The following is an 18281-nucleotide window of genomic DNA, read 5'->3' as shown; positions in this document are numbered from 1 at the left end:
TCTGAAGGCTAGGAGAAATCTGTGGTACCAACATGGCTGTCTAGCCCATAGTCCATGAAGTACTACAGCATGTCTTCATGAATTGTTTACAGATGGTTGGATTGGACGGAGAAGACCAATACCTCGGCCGGCCTGTTCCCCGGATTTGACGCCGGCAGACCTTTATCTGTGAGGAAAGTTGAAAGACGCTTTCTACAAGGACATACCAATCACACCCGATGATATGCAACGACGTATTACTGCAGCCTGCTCGGACATCTCCTCTGAAATGCTAGCACGTGTGCAGCAGTCGTTGCATACCATTCGGGAGGCATGTATTGCCGCTACCATTGGCCATTTTGAGCACAACCTGTGATGGTCAATTGCCTCGTTACTGGCAAGAGTCCACATATTTAGTGTATGCACTTGTGTTGTTCTTTAACGTGGCAACTTTTCAAAATTCGGTATCTCGTAAATAATGACTCGCACTAGAATTCTGCAACGAACACTGCTGATATTCTAATCTACCCTACTTTTAGTTTGTTAACTTCAATAGGCTTTGTTCCATCTTCAAAGTGTATGTTTGTACAAGAAATACGCTTTCTATGTACACTACTGGCCTTTAGAATTGCTACACCAAGAAGAAATGCAGATGATAATCGGGTATTCATTGGACAAATATATTATACTAGAACTGACATGTGATTACATTTTCACGCAATTTGGGTGCAGAGATCCTGAGAAATCAGTAGCGCTGATACGCCTGGGCATTGAGTCAAACAGATCTTGGATGGCGTGTTCAAGTACAGCTAGCCCGTGCAGCTTCAACACGATACCACAGTTCATCAAGAGTAGTGACTGGCGTATTGTGACAAGCCAGTTGCTAAGCCACCATTGACCAGACGTTTTCAGTTGGTGAGAGATCTGGAGAATGTGCTGGCCAGGGCAGAAGTCGAACATTTTCTGTATCCAGAAAGGCCTGTATAGGACCTGCAACATGCGGTCGTGCATTATCCTGCTGAAATGTAGGGTTTCGCAGGGATCGAATGAAGGGTAGAGCCACGGGTCGTAACACATCCGAAATGTAACGTCCACTGTTCAAAGTGCCGTCAATGCGAACAAGAGGTGACCGAGGCGTGTAACCAATGGCACCCCATACCATCACACCGGGTGATACGCCAGTGTGGCGATGACGAATACACGCTTCCAACGTGCGTTCGCCGCAATGTCGCCAAACTCGGATGCGACCATCATGATGCTGTAAACAGAGCCTGGATTCATCCGAAAAAATGACGTTTTGCCTTTCGTGCACCCAGGTTCGACGTCGAGTGCACCATCGCAGACGCTCCTGTCTGTGATTCAACGTCAAGGGTAACCGCAGCCATGGTCTACGAGCTGATAGTCCATGCTGCTGCAAACGTCGTCGAACTGTTCGTGCAGATGGTTGTTGTCTTGCAAACGTCCCCATGTGCTGACTCAGGGATCGAGACGTGGCTGCACGATCTGTTACAGCCATGCGTATGAGATGCCTGTCATCTCGACTGCTAGTGATACGAGGCCGTTGGGATCCAGCACGGCGTTCCGTATTACTCTCCTGAACCCACCGCTTCCATATTCTGCTAACAGTCACTGGATCTCGACCAACGCGAGCAGCAATGTCGCGATACGATAAACCGCAATGGTGATAGTCGGAAACGTGCTGGTACGCATTTCTCCTCCTTACACGAGGCATCACATCAACGTTTCACCAGGAAACGCCGGTAAACTGCTGTTTGGGTATGAGAACTCTTTTGGAAACTTTCCTCATGTCAGCGCGTTGTAGGTGTCGCCACCGGCGCCAACCTTGTGTGAATGCTCTGAAAAGCTAATCATTTGCATAACACAACATCTTCTACCTGTCCGTTAAATTTCGCGTCTGTAGGACGTCATCTTCGTGGTGTAGCAATTTTAATGGCCAGTAGTGTATTATTAGAATCTGTTGATTGACTAACAGTACGAGCTCCTGATTACCAATCCATTCTGTGAAAACCCTACATCAACAGCAGGATCCCTTTCCCCAAGACTTGCGCTGCAAGTTTTAGGTGATTCACCCTCTGTGTCTTTGTAAATCCGGATGGTTCTTTTGAAAATCCTACATGTTGGTTAAAATTTATGTTTCTGTCTTCATTCATTCATGCAGAAGATATAGTTTTTTGAAACCGAAGGAATCTTGCTGAAACGCCCTATGCATTCGTATACCCTTTTCCGTCAATAAAATGACTGGAGTGTATGTCCAGCACTACGCGGTGGCTTCTTTTGTTTCAGTGATCCTCTAGCAGTGATAGTACGGAATACAAACATGCATAGTATAGTGACGCTTCATGCCCCTTTCTACTCGACCTGTTAGCTACTCAGAGTACTACCATGAGTATCAACAGCACGACAAAGGGTCGTTCAGCAAGTGTGCTTATCCAAATTAGATTTCAGACATTAGATTTGTAGAATCTTCAGAACAACGAATGCCTCCTTCAGTCGTACAAGACAAGAAACTGAGGTACCGACACTGCCAGATGCCTGGTTCTCTGCTACAGCAGTTAAATATTTAAAGATTAATACCAGGTGTACCAGTATGAAATGAGCGTTAAGATAGAAATGTGTCGATAGGGAACAATTGTTGTGAACGAGCCTTAATTTTTTTGTGTTTGGTTGGTATGACATCTCTCAAAGGTATTTAGTATACATCAAGTCATGGAACAAACAACATCATAGGTTTTCATCGTGTTAACAATGTCGAATTTTGTACCAGAAAGTGATTATTTGCGGAAAGCATTAATTTTTTGTTTTCATTTGAAAAAAAGTGCTGCAGAGTCGCATCGAATGCTTGTCGAGGCATATGGTGATCATGCTCTATCAGAAGCAACATGCAAAATTTGGTTTCAACGGTTCAGAAATAATGATTTCGATGTAAGAAATGAAGAACGTGGAAGACCACCAAAAAAGTTCGAAGACTCCGAATTGCAAGCAATATTGGATGAATATGATAATTTGAGTCAGAAGCAAATGGCAGCAATGCTAAATTTTGCACAACAAACCATTTCTGACCGTTTGAAAGCTATGGTAAAGATCCAAAAGTGTGGAAAATGGGTGCCACATGAATTGAATGAAAGACAGATGGAAAACCGAAAAACCATTTGTCAAATTTTGCTTCAAAGATATAAAAGGAAATCAATTTTGCATCGAATTGTTACTGGCGATGAAAAATGGATTTATTTTAAGAATCCTAAACGGGAAAAATTATGGGTTAATCCGGGACTACCATCAACATTGACTGCAAAACCAGATCGATTCGGGCCGGCCGGGGTGGCCGTGCGGTTCTAGGCGCTACAGTCTGGAACCGCGCGACCGCTACGGTCGCAGTTTCGAATCCTGCCTCGGGCATGGATGTGTGTGATGTCCTTAGGTTAGTTAGGTTTACGTAGTTTTCAAAATTCTAAGTTCTAGCGGACTGATGAACTAAGATGTTAAGTGGCAAGAAGACAATGCTCTGTGTTTGTTGGGATCAGAAAGGTGTGGTGCATCATGAGCTTCTAAAACGCAGTGAAACTGAATACTAATTGCTACAGACAACAAATGATCAATTTGAACTATGCATTAATCGAGAAAAGACCAGAATGGGCCAGAAGACATGGCAAAGTAATTTTTTTTACACGACAATGCACCTGCACACAAAGCAAAACTGGTTCAGGATACAATCAAAACACTTGGCTGGGAGCTGCTACCCCGCCCGCCGTATTCACCAGACTTGGCCCCTTCCGACTACCATCTGTTTTCATCAATGGGACACGAATTGGCTGAGGAACACTTCGATTCCTACGAAGAAGTCGAAAAGTGGGCGTCTGATTGGTTTGCTTCAAAAAGACGAACATTTCTATTGGCGTGGTGTCCACAAATTGCCAGAAAGGTGGTAAAAATGTATAGAAAGCAATGGTCAGTACTTTGAATAATTTTTTTTTTACTTTTCAATTCAAAATTAGTGCTTCATTTTCACAAAAAAAAACGCTCATTTCACACCCGTACACCTGGTAGACTACATTCCTTTAATAGACAGCACTGTGCACAGAGTAGGTGGCAGTAATAGTTGTAGGGAAGTGTGAGCGAGCCTGACGTATCTTCGATTTCCAGGAACCCCTTCGCCTCGTAAGAAGCGCAACAACTCGACACCGACCAAGAAGAACGCGGCGGAGAAGAAGCAGATCCTGCAGCAGCTGATCAACCAGCAGCCGTCCCGCAAGGTGAGCATCGGGGAGCTCATCCAGCTGAGCGAGCGCAAAGCCCAGGAGCAGCAGCAGCAGCAGCACGCGGCCGCCAGGGAGGCCGAGACCGCCTTCGGCAGCACGGAGGGCACCCCTGACTCCGGCGCCATCATGGACGCCAAGCTGGAGAAGAAGGTGAGCGCTCCTGCAGCCGCTCCTATAGTCCTAATCCTGGTAGCCACCACAATTAGAACCGTAAAAGTACGGAATAATTTTTTTTTCTTTATTGTAATTTTTATCACCTTACACAAGGCGGGCTGTCAGCAGCTGAGTACGCCGCTCTTCAGCCTTGAGAGTTACAATAAAATAGAGGGGACACAGAGAATACAATAAAAAATGGTGGGCAGAACAATGTAGACACCAAAAAACAAAAAACACAGAGCCGTTCACGCCTGACGAAAAAACATCACTGACACTAGTTGACACGGCGCACAAAACACGGACGGCTGCGACGGAACACGTGAACAGAGGAGGCGTGACGACGAAAGAACACTAAACACAGACGAAGGCACACACACGAGACACTGATGGCGATGATCTCCGGCGCGCGAATGTTCACAGAGCGGGTGCGAGTCCGGGGACCTGCCAAGAGAGGAGGAGGAGGAGGAGGAGGGGGAGTGGGAGGGAGAGGGGAGAGCAGAGATGCCATGGGCAGTGGAGAGCGGGGGAGGGGGAAGGGGGAGGGGAAGCCCGGGGGAAGAGGGGTGGAGGACGGGGGACGGGGGAAAAAGGAAAGAGAAGGGAGGGAGGGTGCCTAAAGGAAAGGAAACAGGGAGTGAGGGGGAGGATCAAAGTTGATAGGAGGGGTAAATGGAAGGGAGGAGGACATCATCAGGGAGGGGGAGTTGGCGGAAGCCACCTCGGGAGAGGGTAAGGAGGGTGGAGAGATGGAGACCGAGTGGGACGTGGGAATACAGGCGCAGCAGCGGGCGGGGGTGGGAGAGGAGCGGGGAGACGAGCGGGTGAGGAGGATCGAGTTTTCGGGAGGTGTACAGGATCCGTATCCTTTCAAGGAAGAGGAGAAGGTGGGGGAAGGGGATGAGACTGTAGAGGATCCGCGTGGGGGAGGGGAGACGGATGCGATAGGCGAGGCGGAGAGCATGGCATTCAAGGATTTGGAGGGATGTGTAAAAGGTAGGGGGGGCGGAGATCCAAGCCGGATGGGCATAACAAAGGATAGGGCGGATGAGGGATTTATAGGTGTGGAGGATGGTGGAGGGGTCCAGACCCCACGAACGGCCGGAGAGGAGCTTGAGGAGACTGAGGCGGGAGCGTGCCTTGGCTTGGATTGTCTGGAGATGGGGAGTCCAGGAGAGGCGACGGTCGAGGGTGACGCCAAGGTACTTAAGGGTGGGAGTGAGGGCGATAGGACGGCCATAGATGGTGAGATAGAAATCAAGGAGGCGGAAGGAAGGGGTGGTTTTGCCTACAATGATCGCCTGGGTTTTGGAGGGATTGACCTTGAGCAACCACTGGTTGCACCAAGCGGTGAACCGGTCAAGATGGGATTGGAGAAGGTGTTGGGAGCGCTGCAGGGTGGGGGCAAGGACAAGGAAGACGGTGTCATCGGCAAACTGGAGAAGGTGGACGGGGGGTGACGGTTGCAGCATGTCCGCCGTGTACAAAAGGTACAGAAGGGGGGAGAGGACGGAGCCTTGGGGCACACCGGCAGAGGGGAAAAGGTGTAGGAATCTGTGTTATGGACGATGACATAGGAAGGACGGTGGGAGAGAAAGGAGCCGATCAGACGGACGTAGTTAATGGGAAGGGCGAAGGTTTGGAGCTTGAAGAGGAGGCCGGAATGCCATACGCGGTCATAGGCACATTCGAGGTCCAGGGAGAGGAAGATTGCGGAGCGACGGGAATTAAGCTGTTCGGAAAGGAGAGTACGGAATAAATCTTGTATCATGCTATATTGTCGCTAGACATACCTTTTACATACGAGGTGCGACAATAAAGTAATGAGACTGATTTTCTTTGCAAGATGTGGCAACCCTGCAGGCTTGCATAGGAACAATATCTTTGACCTTGGTCTGTATGCTGCTTTTAGTCCAAGCCACAGAACAACAAGAAAAGAGAAGTGCAACTCCTGTGTTAAAAGAGGGCAACACTGACCGATACCAGCGCCTCTAGTGGTATGGACATGAACTAAAAAAGGATAAACATTGCGAGTTGCATCCCTCCTAGCTTATGTACGCTGTTTTTTTTTTTCTTTTAATTTTCTTATCTCAGTTTTCTGGGCGTGCTATGTAATTATTTTGGCTAGCATCATAATAAAATAATTTAAACACAGCTACAGCACACTGCAATACAGCAGTGACAACCTATTACTCACAAATATTTGTAGTCCATTTTAGCTGCAACAATTTTATTTAGCTTCAGCTATTTAAGCTACAAGCTTGTTTCGACTTACTGTCAGTTGCAAGTGTTGAGTCTAGTTTTTATGACGCACAAAACATCCAGGAGCTCTTATATGTTGATAGAAATCAATATAAGTGTGTCAGTTTACAAGTCTATTCTTGACGTTTGCGTCTGACAGTCGCTGCTTCTATGATCTTTTCTTGAGCAGCAACTGCCAGGCGCAGACATCAAAAATAGACTTGCAAACTGACACACTTATACTGATTTCTATCAACATATAAGAGCTCCAGGACGTTTTGTGCGTCAAAAAACTACACGCAACACTTGAAATTGACAGTAAGTCGAAACAAGCTTGTAGTCTAAATAACTCTCTCAAACTAAATAAAAATTGTTGCATATAAATTGAGCCACATATATTCCTGAATAATATCATACTTTGACATCTCATAAGCTGTGGGATCAATGAAAGAAAAAAACTATTATTAAGAGAATAATCGGCAGTTAAAGAGGTTCAATTAAGAAATCTTTGTCACAGTGTTAATGAATGAAGAACTCCAAAATTTGTAACAACTATGTTTCAGGACTGTAATTTCTGAGTAATTACCCAGGAAACGTGCACTACTGACAATTTCTTAAAAAAGTTCCTACATCTTACAACTGTAAACGCTTCAACACAAAAAAGAAGACATCAATATTAAGTGCCAAAAATAGGAAAGGTGGATAAAAACAGTGAAATGAAAACAAAACTTACTTTTTATTTGTTAAGCAAACAATAAAAATTTCACTATGAGCAACAGTTTCACCTGATTTACTACTGATATTAACAATTTCACATGGAACACCTGTCACATGCTTTGGAAACTCACCTCTGTTTAGCCTCTGCCTAGTTTTAAACATAAAATCTTCCTCGAAAAAATTATCTTCACGAACAAAATAAGTAGCACAATTCACATCAGGTCACAGTTTACAACACTTTTCCGCTTCAGAAGAAATCCTTGAAATAGTTTTGGAAACTTGTTGAAATGCTTGCTCCTAACTTTCTCCGTTGAACCGACGTAATATCCAGATGAACAGCCAGGGAATTTACAGGAGTATTTCTAGGTCAATTTGTTGTGTTGAATATTCTGAAAAACATAAAAATCTTCATCAAATAAAACTACTACTGACATATCAAAGTTATTTAAGTAAGCAAACAGAAATCACACAGCTTCATTCATAACAGAAGAGAATATATTTCATTTAAACGCTACGAGATTATTTATTGAAAATTAAATGTCTTACCTTAGGATCAATTGTGGACATTTTTTCTGCAGGAAATCTCTTCAGTTCCACAGTGAACTTTATGAAATTTAAAGTAATAAACCTGTTTATAATGAAGATGAGTAGTATGTAAATATGAAACATGTACAAAGACGACTGTAACCGCGGACTTCAGTACAGAGCAAGACGATATAATATCACTAACCGCCATTGGACAGTTCTCATTAGTCAATTGCAGCTTCGTTTGACCCATAGCGCCTCTAGTGGTCTGGAAGGAACTACATGGCTTGTTGCCTCTTCTCCCATATAGCTTTCACCCCCGTGATCCAAGCGGCACATCGATGCAACTGCTCAGTCGTGAGTTGTGCTGTAATAAGTTAAAACGTGTTTGTCTCTCGTCAAGGAAATGGAACCGCATAATATTGCTCAACGGTATGCCATTTCTTTTTGCGTTAAATGTGGTGAAAACGCGACGACAACTTACGGTAAGCTTCAGAAGGCTTTTGGAGAGGAGGTTATGTCAAAAGCTCAAGTTTTTCGTTGGCATAAAATGTTTAGTGAAGGCAGAACGAATATGGAAGATGAAGACCGCCGTGGACGACCATCAACCTCACGGACGGATGTCAACTTGACCATGGTGTGTGAACTCGTACGATCTGATCGAAAATTATCCGTGAAAATGATTGTAGAAGAACTGAACATCAATCGAGAAACAGTTCGTTTAATAATAACTGAAGATCTTGGTATGAGAAAGATTTGTGCAAAAATGGTCCCCAAAAAACTCACACCACAACAGCGAGAAACACGGAAAAATGTGGCAGCCGATCTGTTAGAGCAAACGGAAATCAATCCAGAATTGTTGAGCCGTGTTATCACTGGTGATGAAAGTTGGTTTTTTCAGTACGATCGAGAGACAAAACGCCAAAGTTCGCAATGGTGCTCAAAGGGATCAGCCAGACCAAAGAAAGCTCTCACGTCAAAGGAAAAAGTGAAATGCATGCTTGTGTGCTTCTTTGATTCCAAGGGAATTGTTCATAAGGAGTGGGTGCCTCCTGGACGAACAGTTAACCAATATTACTACAAAGAAATTTTAAAAGGACTTCGTAAAAGAGTTCTTCGTGTCCGTGCCAACATTTTTGATAATTGGATTCTGCATCACGATAATGCGGCATCCCATACTACTCTGTCAGTACAGCAATTTTTAACCTCAAAAGATTATAGGATAGGCAACTTTCAGAGGTCACCCAGAACAAGGAAAATAATATCTAGTTAACATGTGCATACCTTAAGAGCTATGAGCCCTTTCAATAGAGGAGATGGGTTTCACGATAGCGAAGATGAACAAGTACTCATAATTCCTCAGGTATGCATTTTAGAGCCCATGGTAACGAGACCTTTTTTGTTTTGGTCCATAATGCCAGCTCTGAAAGTTTCCTACTCTCAAATCTTTGAAATAACAGCACCATTACATGTATTCCACTGCCAGAGGTAGCAGAATGATTTTCCCATTTAACTTTCGACTCATTTGTTTCCGAACCAGATCCCCTTAAATTTATACATTTATCCTTCTCCATCATATCTGAAAGTTTGTAACCTCATCACGGAACCACAGTGTGTGTACATACATACACAGGCACCGGCGCCTGTAACTTCGACACACCGTAGCCTCGTCGGTTGACGTATCCGGACATCGGTTCCTATCGTCATTTTGTTCCTCAAGACATATATTGCATCCCCTCGATGTTTGTCGGCACAAATTTGAAACACGCGTAAATACATGTATAAATTTAAGTTCCCTACTGCGGTTTCTGTCTGTAAGCTCAGGATAATCTCAGGAACTACTGTAGAGATTTTGATACTCTTTTCACTAATACACTGACGGAAAAAAATCACATCACCAGGACGAAGTTGTGCGACATAAACGAAAATTGGTAGGCGTCTTTCTACATCTGAAAGATGATGTTCGTTCAAATTTGGCTCCAGTCACATAAGACTCATCACCATGAGGAGGCAAATCAGGTTTGCTTTAAATACATGGTGTAACAGCCGAAGGCAATAGTTCCCTTTGAGACTGGACCTTGATGTTAGTCAAGAAAGCCTTTAAGACGACAAACACGCCATTATCAACCCCTCACTGAGTTTGAAAGAGGTCGTGTAATAGAGCTACGAGAAGCTGGATGTACACTAATGGTCATTAAAATCCCTACACCAAGAAGAAATGCAGATGATAAATGGGTATTCATTGGACAAATATATTATACTAAAACTCACATATGATTACATTTTCGCTGAATTTGGGTGCATAGATCCTGAGAAATCAGTACCCAGAACAACCACCTCTGGCCGTAATAATTGTCTTGATACGCCTGGGCAATGAGTCAAACACGATAGCACAGTTCATCAAGAGTAGTGACAGGGGTATTGTGACGAGCCAGTTGCACGGCCACCATTGACCAGACGTTTTCAATTGGTGAGAGATCTGGAGAATGTGCTGGCCAGGGCAGCAGTCGAACATTTGCTGTATCCAGAAACGCCCATATAGGACCTGCAACATGCAGTCGTGATTTATCCTGCTGAAATATAGGGTTTCGCAAGCATCGAATGAAGGGTAGAGCCACGGGTCGTAACGCATCTGAAATGTAACGTCCAGTGTTCAAAGTGCCGTCAATGCGAACAACAGGTGACCGAGACGTGTAACCAATGGCACCCCATACCATCACACCGGGTGATACGCCAGTATGGTGATAACGAATACACGCTTCCAATGTGCGTTCACCGCGATGTCGCCAAACACGGATGCGACCATCGTGATGCTGTTAACAGAACCTGGATTCATCCGAAAAATGACATTTTACCGTTCGTGCACCCAGGTTCGTCGTTGAGTACACCATCGCAGGCGCTCCTCTCTGTGATGCAGCGTCAAGGGCAACGGCAGCCATGGTCTCCGAGCTGATAGTCTATGCTGCTGCAAACGTCGTCGAACTGTTCGTGCAGTTGGTTGTTGTCTTGCAAACGTCCCCATCTGTTGACTCAGGGATCGAGACGTGGCTGCACGATCCGTTACAGCCATGCGGATAAGATGCCTGTCATCTCGACTGCTAGTGATACGAGGCCGTTGGGACCCAGCACGGCGTTCCGTATTACCCTCCTGAACCCACCGCTTCCATATTCTGCTAACAGTCATTGGATCTCGACCAACGCGAGCAGGAATGTCGCGATACGATAAACCGCAATCGCGATAGGCTACAATCCGACCTTTAACAAAGTGGGAAACGTGATAGTACACATTTCGCCTACTTACACGAGGCATCACATCAACGTTTCACCAGGCAACGCCGGTGAACTGCTGTTTGTGTATGAGAAATCGGTTGAAAACGTTCCTCATGTCAGCAAGTTGTAGATGTCGCCACCGGCGCCAACCTTGTGTGAATGCTCTGAAAAGCTAATCATTTTAATCTGCCAGGAAGTTTCATATCAGCGCACACTCCGCTGCAGAGTGAAAATCTCATTCTGGAAACATCCCCCAGGCTGTGGCTAAGCCATGTCTCCGCAATATCCTTTCTTTCAGGAGTGCTAGTTCTGCAGGGTTCGCAGGAGAGCTTCTGTAAAGTTTGGAAGGTAGGAGACGAGGTACTGGCAGAAGTACAGCTGTGAGTAGCGGGCGTGAGTCGTGCTTCGGTAGCTCAGTTGGTAGAGCACTTGCCCGCGAAAGGCAAAGGTCCCGAGTTCGAGTCTCGGTCGGGCACACAGTTTTAATCTGCCAGGAAGTTTCATATCAGCGCACACTCCGCTGCAGAGTGAAAATCTCATTCTGGAAACATCCCCCAGGCTGTGGCTAAGCCATGTCTCCGCAATATCCTTTCTTTCAGGAGTGCTAGTTCTGCAGGGTTCACAGGAGAGCTTCTGTAAAGTTTGGAAGGTAGGAGACGAGGTACTGGCAGAAGTAAAGCTGTGAGTACCGGGCGTGAGTCGTGCTTGGGTAGCTCAGTTTGTAGAGCACTTGCCCGCGAAAGGCAAAGGTCCCGAGTTCGAGTCTCGGTCGGGCACACAGTTTTAATCTGCCAGGAAGTTTCACTATATATTATTGCTGGCACCGGTGGTCATGAGAAAGCACGTTCACAAGAAGGCCTGCCTCCGGACGACCATGTGGCACTATCCAGAGGGAAGACTATCGTGTTCGGCGTATGGCTCTGGCGCATTATGTTGAAACTGCAGCAGCAATTTGAGCAGCAGTTGGCACCACAGATATACAACGAACTGTTGCAAATCGGTTTCTTCAAGGACAGTTCCGGGCCAAACGCCCTGTGGCGTGCTTTCCATTGATACCGCCATTTGGGACTTCTGTGGTGTCAAGCAAGAGGTCATTAGAGGGCAGGGTGGAGATCTCTTATACACTCCTGGAAAAGGTAAAAAGAACACATTGACACCGGTGTGTCAGACCCACCATACTTGCTCCGGACACTGCGAGAGGGCTGTACAAGCAATGATCACACGCACGGCACAGCGGACACACCAGGAACCGCGGTGTTGGCCGTCGAATGGCGCTAGCTGCGCAGCATTTGTGCACCGCCGCCGTCAGTGTCAGACAGTTTGCCGTGGCATACGGAGCTCCATCGCAGTCTTTAACACTGGTAGCATGCCGCGACAGCGTGGACGTGAACCGTATGTGCAGTTGACGGACTTTGAGCGAGGGCGTATAGTGGGCATGCGGGAGGCCGGGTGGACGTACCGCCGAATTGCTCAACACGTGGGGCGTGAGGTCTCCACAGTACATCGATGTTGTCGCCAGTGGTCGGCGGAAGGTGCACGTGCCCGTCGACCTGGGACCGGACCGCAGCGACGCACGGATGCACGCCGAGACCGTAGGATCCTACGCAGTGCCGTAGGGGACCGCACCGCCACTTCCCAGCAAATTAGGGACACTGTTGCTCCTGGGGTATCGGCGAGGACCATTCGCAACCGTCTCCATGAAGCTGGGCTACGGTCCCGCACACCGTTAGGCCGTCTTCCGCTCACGCCCCAACATCGTGCAGCCCGCCTCCAGTGGTGTCGCGACAGGCGTGAATGGAGGGACGAATGGAGACGTGTCGTCTTCAGCGATGAGAGTCGCTTCTGCCTTGGTGCCAATGATGGTCGTATGCGTGTTTGGCGCCGTGCAGGTGAGCGCCACAATCAGGACTGCATACGACCGAGGCACACAGGGCCAACACCCGGCATCATGGTGTGGGGAGCGATCTCCTACACTGGCCGTACACCACTGGTGATCGTCGAGGGGACACTGAATAGTGCACGGTACATCCGAACCGTCATCGAACCCATCGTTCTACCATTCCTAGACCGGCAAGGGAACTTGCTGTTCCAACAGGACAATGCACGTCCGCATGTATCCCGTGCCACCCAACGTGCTCTAGAAGGTGTAAGTCAACTACCCTGGCCAGCAACATCTCCGGATCTGTCCCCCATTGAGCATGTTTGGGACTGGATGAAGCGTCGTCTCACGCGGTCTGCACGTCCAGCACGAACGCTGGTCCAACTGAGGCGCCAGGTGGAAATGGCATGGCAAGCCGTTCCACAGGACTACATCCAGCATCTCTACGATCGTCTCCATGGGAGAATAGCAGCCTGCATTGCTGCGAAAGGTGGATATACACTGTACTAGTGCCGACATTGTGCATGCTCTGTTGCCTGTGTCTATGTGCCTGTGGTTCTGTCAGTGTGATCATGTGATGTATCTGACCCCAGGAATGTGTCAATAAAGTTTCCCCTTCCTGGGACAATGAATTCACGGTGTTCTTATTTCAATTTCCAGGAGTGTATTTTCTTATGAGAGCTGGTTCTGCGTCGGTGCCAGTGATTGGCTAGAAGGCGGCCAGTTGATGGTCTGCCTGCAACCAGCCTGTCTTCGTGCTAGACACGCTACACCTATGGCTGGATTTAAGGTGTGGGGTGCGATTTCGTATGACAGAAGCAACACTCTCGTGGTTCTCCTTCTCAACTTGACTGCAAAGTTGTACGTCACTGCTGATTCGACCTGTTGTACTGACATTCATGTACAGCATTCCACGGGAGTTTTCGAAGAGTATAACGCTCGCCTGTTGTAACCCAACACGCTCTACAGGCTGTCGGCACCTTGCCTTAACCTGTTAGTTCAACTGATCTGTCCCCAACCGAACACATATGGGACATCATCGGACAACAACTCCAACGTCATCCACAAGCATCAATAACCTCATGAGCAAGAGGAACAGGTACGGAACTCCATTCCACAAACTGACATCCGACACCTGTACAATATAATACATGCACGTCTGCGAGTTTGCATTCAACATTCCGATGGTTGCACCGGTTATTAATTTACCAGCATTTCACACTTGCAATGGCTTATCTCCCGCTTACATTAACCTGTGATCTTGCGATCTTAACCACTTAAATAAATATTCCCGAAATGTCGTTAGTCTACATTAAATATTTTTTGGCGTTGTAATTTTTTTCCGTCATTGTGGCTCAGTATGATGAACTAAAGTCCCCACCTCTGTGAAAAATATTCTGTTGCCGTCTGGCAAGTGACTGGCAGAACTCCTTGAAATCATCCAGACATATTAGGTAGCCCGAATGCAACGACAAGGTGGAGACGCCAGTTATTATCAACTTCTTCAAAAACTTGCTATGCGGGACATATAAAACATTAAACTGGTAAGAACATATTTTTTGAAATAAAGTTTAAGGAGTGAGAAGGTAAAGGCGAGAAAATGTCACACAGGAAATATATCTCAGAGGTCTGTTTCTGCACGAGGACAGCCACAAAGAGGGCACAGTTCACTAGTTATATTGTGATCTAAGAAATCTCAGTTGAAGTTATTTTTTGTTGCTAAATTTGATTTCATATATCTTAAAATTCTGAAGGGGGGAGGCTTTTTGTGTCGAAGCTTGATTGTGATTTAAAAAATGCTGTTTCTAGCAGCCGACGCACTGGAGAGCTATAAAAATGCGTCGTTTTGGTATGATCTGTTAAAATTACGCGACATAAAATGGCATGTTGAGATAAACGGAGCATCAGATAAAACAGTGCTCAGTAAATATTACAATGGAATTGTGTAACTGGGTCCCAGGTAACGTAGTAGTTAAGTATAACTTGAGTCTCCTACAACAGAAAAAGGCTGGAGATCTTTAACAGTCAGTTTTAGTACTAAGTCATTTCTTCCCCTTACCATATTCATAACTACTTTTACAAAGCCTGAGAGGTTTGTCTGTCTTGACTTTTTGTAGGAGGGCTTTCAGACTGCACAATACACTTACCGCTAATACCTTCCTGAGCACATCTACACTGTTGACTCGAAGACGAGGGAAATACAAGGTTAGAAACGTATAGTAGGTAAGCCGTCTTTTGGAAACAGACATAAGTAAATTGACATTTTGTTCGGTTTTTTTTTCAGATTTGATATGAACCTTTCTCTGAACAAAATATGATTGTTCGACATAAATCACACTTTGCTATGTTCCCTGATTTTCTCTGAAAAAAGCCTAGATTTTGCTTATTTTCCGCTCCGCGATGATTGTGATAATTGTACTACACAGTGAGAGAATGTGCTAAATTACCGTCAATGTGAACGAATAGTAAAATAAGACGACGCAAAACAGATCTGATCTCTCAACTTAGATTATTTAATTTTACAATCGAACTGAACACTTTTCAAAAGAAACGTAGATATGTCGAACAGAGAGAGCCTAAAGACGTACAGTTCTCACAAAAGTCACTCGCGCCTTTTACTGCAAGCTCAGAACCAAAGTACTGAGTGACCATCACACTGTAGTAGATGTTTCCCACATGAGGCCGCGTAACAAAGTGCTCCACATCAAGTTCCCCCGGAATTATATAAAATTTTCCATGTGGTTTCCCAACATCTACACTCCTGGAAATTGAAATAAGAACACCGTGAATTCATTGTCCCAGGAAGGGGAAACTTTATTGACACATTCCTGGGGTCAGATACATCACATGATCACACTGACAGAACCACAGGCACATAGACACAGGCAACAGAGCATGCACAATGTCGGCACTAGTACAGTGTATATCCACCTTTCGCAGCAATGCAGGCTGCTATTCTCCCATGGAGACGATCGTAGCGATGCTGGATGTAGTCCTGTGGAACGGCTTGCCATGCCATTTCCACCTGGCGCCTCAGTTGGACCAGCGTTCGTGCTGGACGTGCAGACCGCGTGAGACGACGCTTCATCCAGTCCCAAACATGCTCAATGGGGGACAGATCCGGAGATCTTGCTGGCCAGGGTAGTTGACTTACACCTTCTAGAGCACGTTGGGTGGCACGGGATACATGCGGACGTGCATTGTCCTGTTGGAACAGCAAGTTCCCTTGCCGGTCTAGGAATGGTAGAACGATGGGTTCGATGACGGTTTGGATGTACCGTGCACTATTCAGTGTCCCCTCGACGATCACCAGTGGTGTACGGCCAGTGTAGGAGATCGCTCCCCACACCATGATGCCGGGTGTTGGCCCTGTGTGCCTCGGTCGTATGCAGTCCTGACTGTGGCGCTCACCTGCACGGCGCCAAACACGCATACGACCATCATTGGCACCAAGGCAGAAGCGACTCTCATCGCTGAAGACGACACGTCTCCATTCGTCCCTCCATTCACGCCTGTCGCGACACCACTGGAGGCGGGCTGCACGATGTTGGGGCGTGAGCGGAAGACGGCCTAACGGTGTGCGGGACCGTAGCCCAGCTTCATGGAGACGGTTGCGAATGGTCCTCGCCGATACCCCAGGAGCAACAGTGTCCCTAATTTGCTGGGAAGTGGCGGTGCGGTCCCCTACGGCACTGCGTAGGATCCTACGGTCTTGGCGTGCATCCGTGCGTCGCTGCGGTCTGGTCCCAGGTCGACGGGCACGTGCACCTTCCGCCGACCACTGGCGACAACATCGATGTACTGTGGAGACCTCACGCCCCACGTGTTGATCAATTCGGCGGTACGTTCACCCGGCCTCCCGCATGCCCACTATACGCCCTCGCTCAAAGTCCGTCAACTGCACATACGGTTCACGTCCACGCTGTCGCGGCATGCTACCAGTGTTAAAGACTGCGATGGAGCTCCGTATGCCACGGCAAACTGGCTGACACTGACGTCGGCGGTGCACAAATGCTGCGCAGCTAGCGCCATTCGACGGCCAACACCGCGGTTCCTGGTGTGTCCGCTGTGCCGTGCGTGTGATCATTGCTTGTACAGCCCTCTCGAAGTGTCCGGAGCAAGTATGGTGGGTCTTACACACCTGTGTCAATGTGTTCTTTTTTCCATTTCCAGGAGTGTATATAAAATTTTCCATGTGGTTTCCCAACATCTAATTGGCGAGCTCAGATTCTTCCTCACAACAATTGAATCATTTGTTAGCAACATCCAGTGCCGTTGCACAACCCCCTCTTTCCTAGCACAAAAAGCAGCAGAGTCGCCAAGAATGTTCCTTCTTAAAAAAATCCCATAATAATCTTGAATGTACTTACCTTCTCTGATATCTGCAACACTCTGTGTGCTCGTCCAGTTTCACTGGACTTACAGTACCTGGGAAGAGCGCATCCTTGGAGTTACATTGCCCAAAATGTCTGTCTGCTTTCTCTGTCTAGTATCCAGCCCAGCTGACCTCACACAGACGTTACACACTTCAATATCAAAGCACAGTAGTAATGTAAAACGTTGCAAAATTTTACTGTCTGCTTATGCACTTGCAGGTGACGTTCGCACGCCTGTTGAGCAAAGTGTCGGCGGAGATGAGCTCCGGAGGCTCTGACGGCGAGGTGGTGAGCCGGCCTGCGCAGCTGTCAGGGCTGATGTCAGCTGCGGCCTCTGGGAGCAACGGCGCCTCTGGAGCAGCAGCTGCGTCCCTGCCGCGCTCCGCCAGCAGTCCTCACAGCACCAGCAGCACACAGGTGCAGTCCATGGCACGTAACAACTACGCCCCATACTCTACTACTCTACAGCACAGGCGCAAACCATAGCACGTACAACTCCACTCCATACTGTACTACTTTACAGCACAGATCCAGTACATGGCATGTCCACTCCACACCATACTGTACTACATTACAGCACAGGTCCAATCGATGGCACATACATCTCCACTCCATACTGTACTATGTACTTTACAGCACAGGTCCAGTCCATGGCATGTACAACCCCACTCCATACTGTACTACTTTACAGCACACGTCCTGTCTATGGCACGTACAGCTAGACTCCATACTGTATTACTTTACAGCATAGGTCCAGTCCATGGCATGTACAACTCCACCCCATACTGAACTGTACTACTTTACAGCACAGGTTCAGTCCATGGCATATCCAACTCCACTCCATATGTACTACTTTATAGCACA

The 18281-nt window shown here is 46.9% G+C and overlaps 1 protein-coding gene across 1 annotated transcript in view; it reads left to right on the top strand.

Annotated features, from left to right (window-relative positions):
* The window catches only part of LOC126176587 (uncharacterized), a 541845-nt gene that overhangs the window by 414628 nt on the left and 108936 nt on the right, over nt 1-18281 (top strand). Inside the window, exons 23-24 of the mRNA XM_049923748.1 lie at nt 4118-4406; nt 17637-17834. Coding sequence (XP_049779705.1) covers nt 4118-4406; nt 17637-17834 — 487 coding nt within the window. The remainder of the gene's footprint in view (nt 1-4117; nt 4407-17636; nt 17835-18281) is intronic.

This window comes from Schistocerca cancellata, chromosome 3 (assembly GCF_023864275.1).
Source record: "Schistocerca cancellata isolate TAMUIC-IGC-003103 chromosome 3, iqSchCanc2.1, whole genome shotgun sequence".
Taxonomy (NCBI): Eukaryota; Metazoa; Arthropoda; class Insecta; order Orthoptera; family Acrididae; genus Schistocerca; species Schistocerca cancellata.
This window is presented reverse-complemented; position numbering and strand designations above follow the sequence as displayed.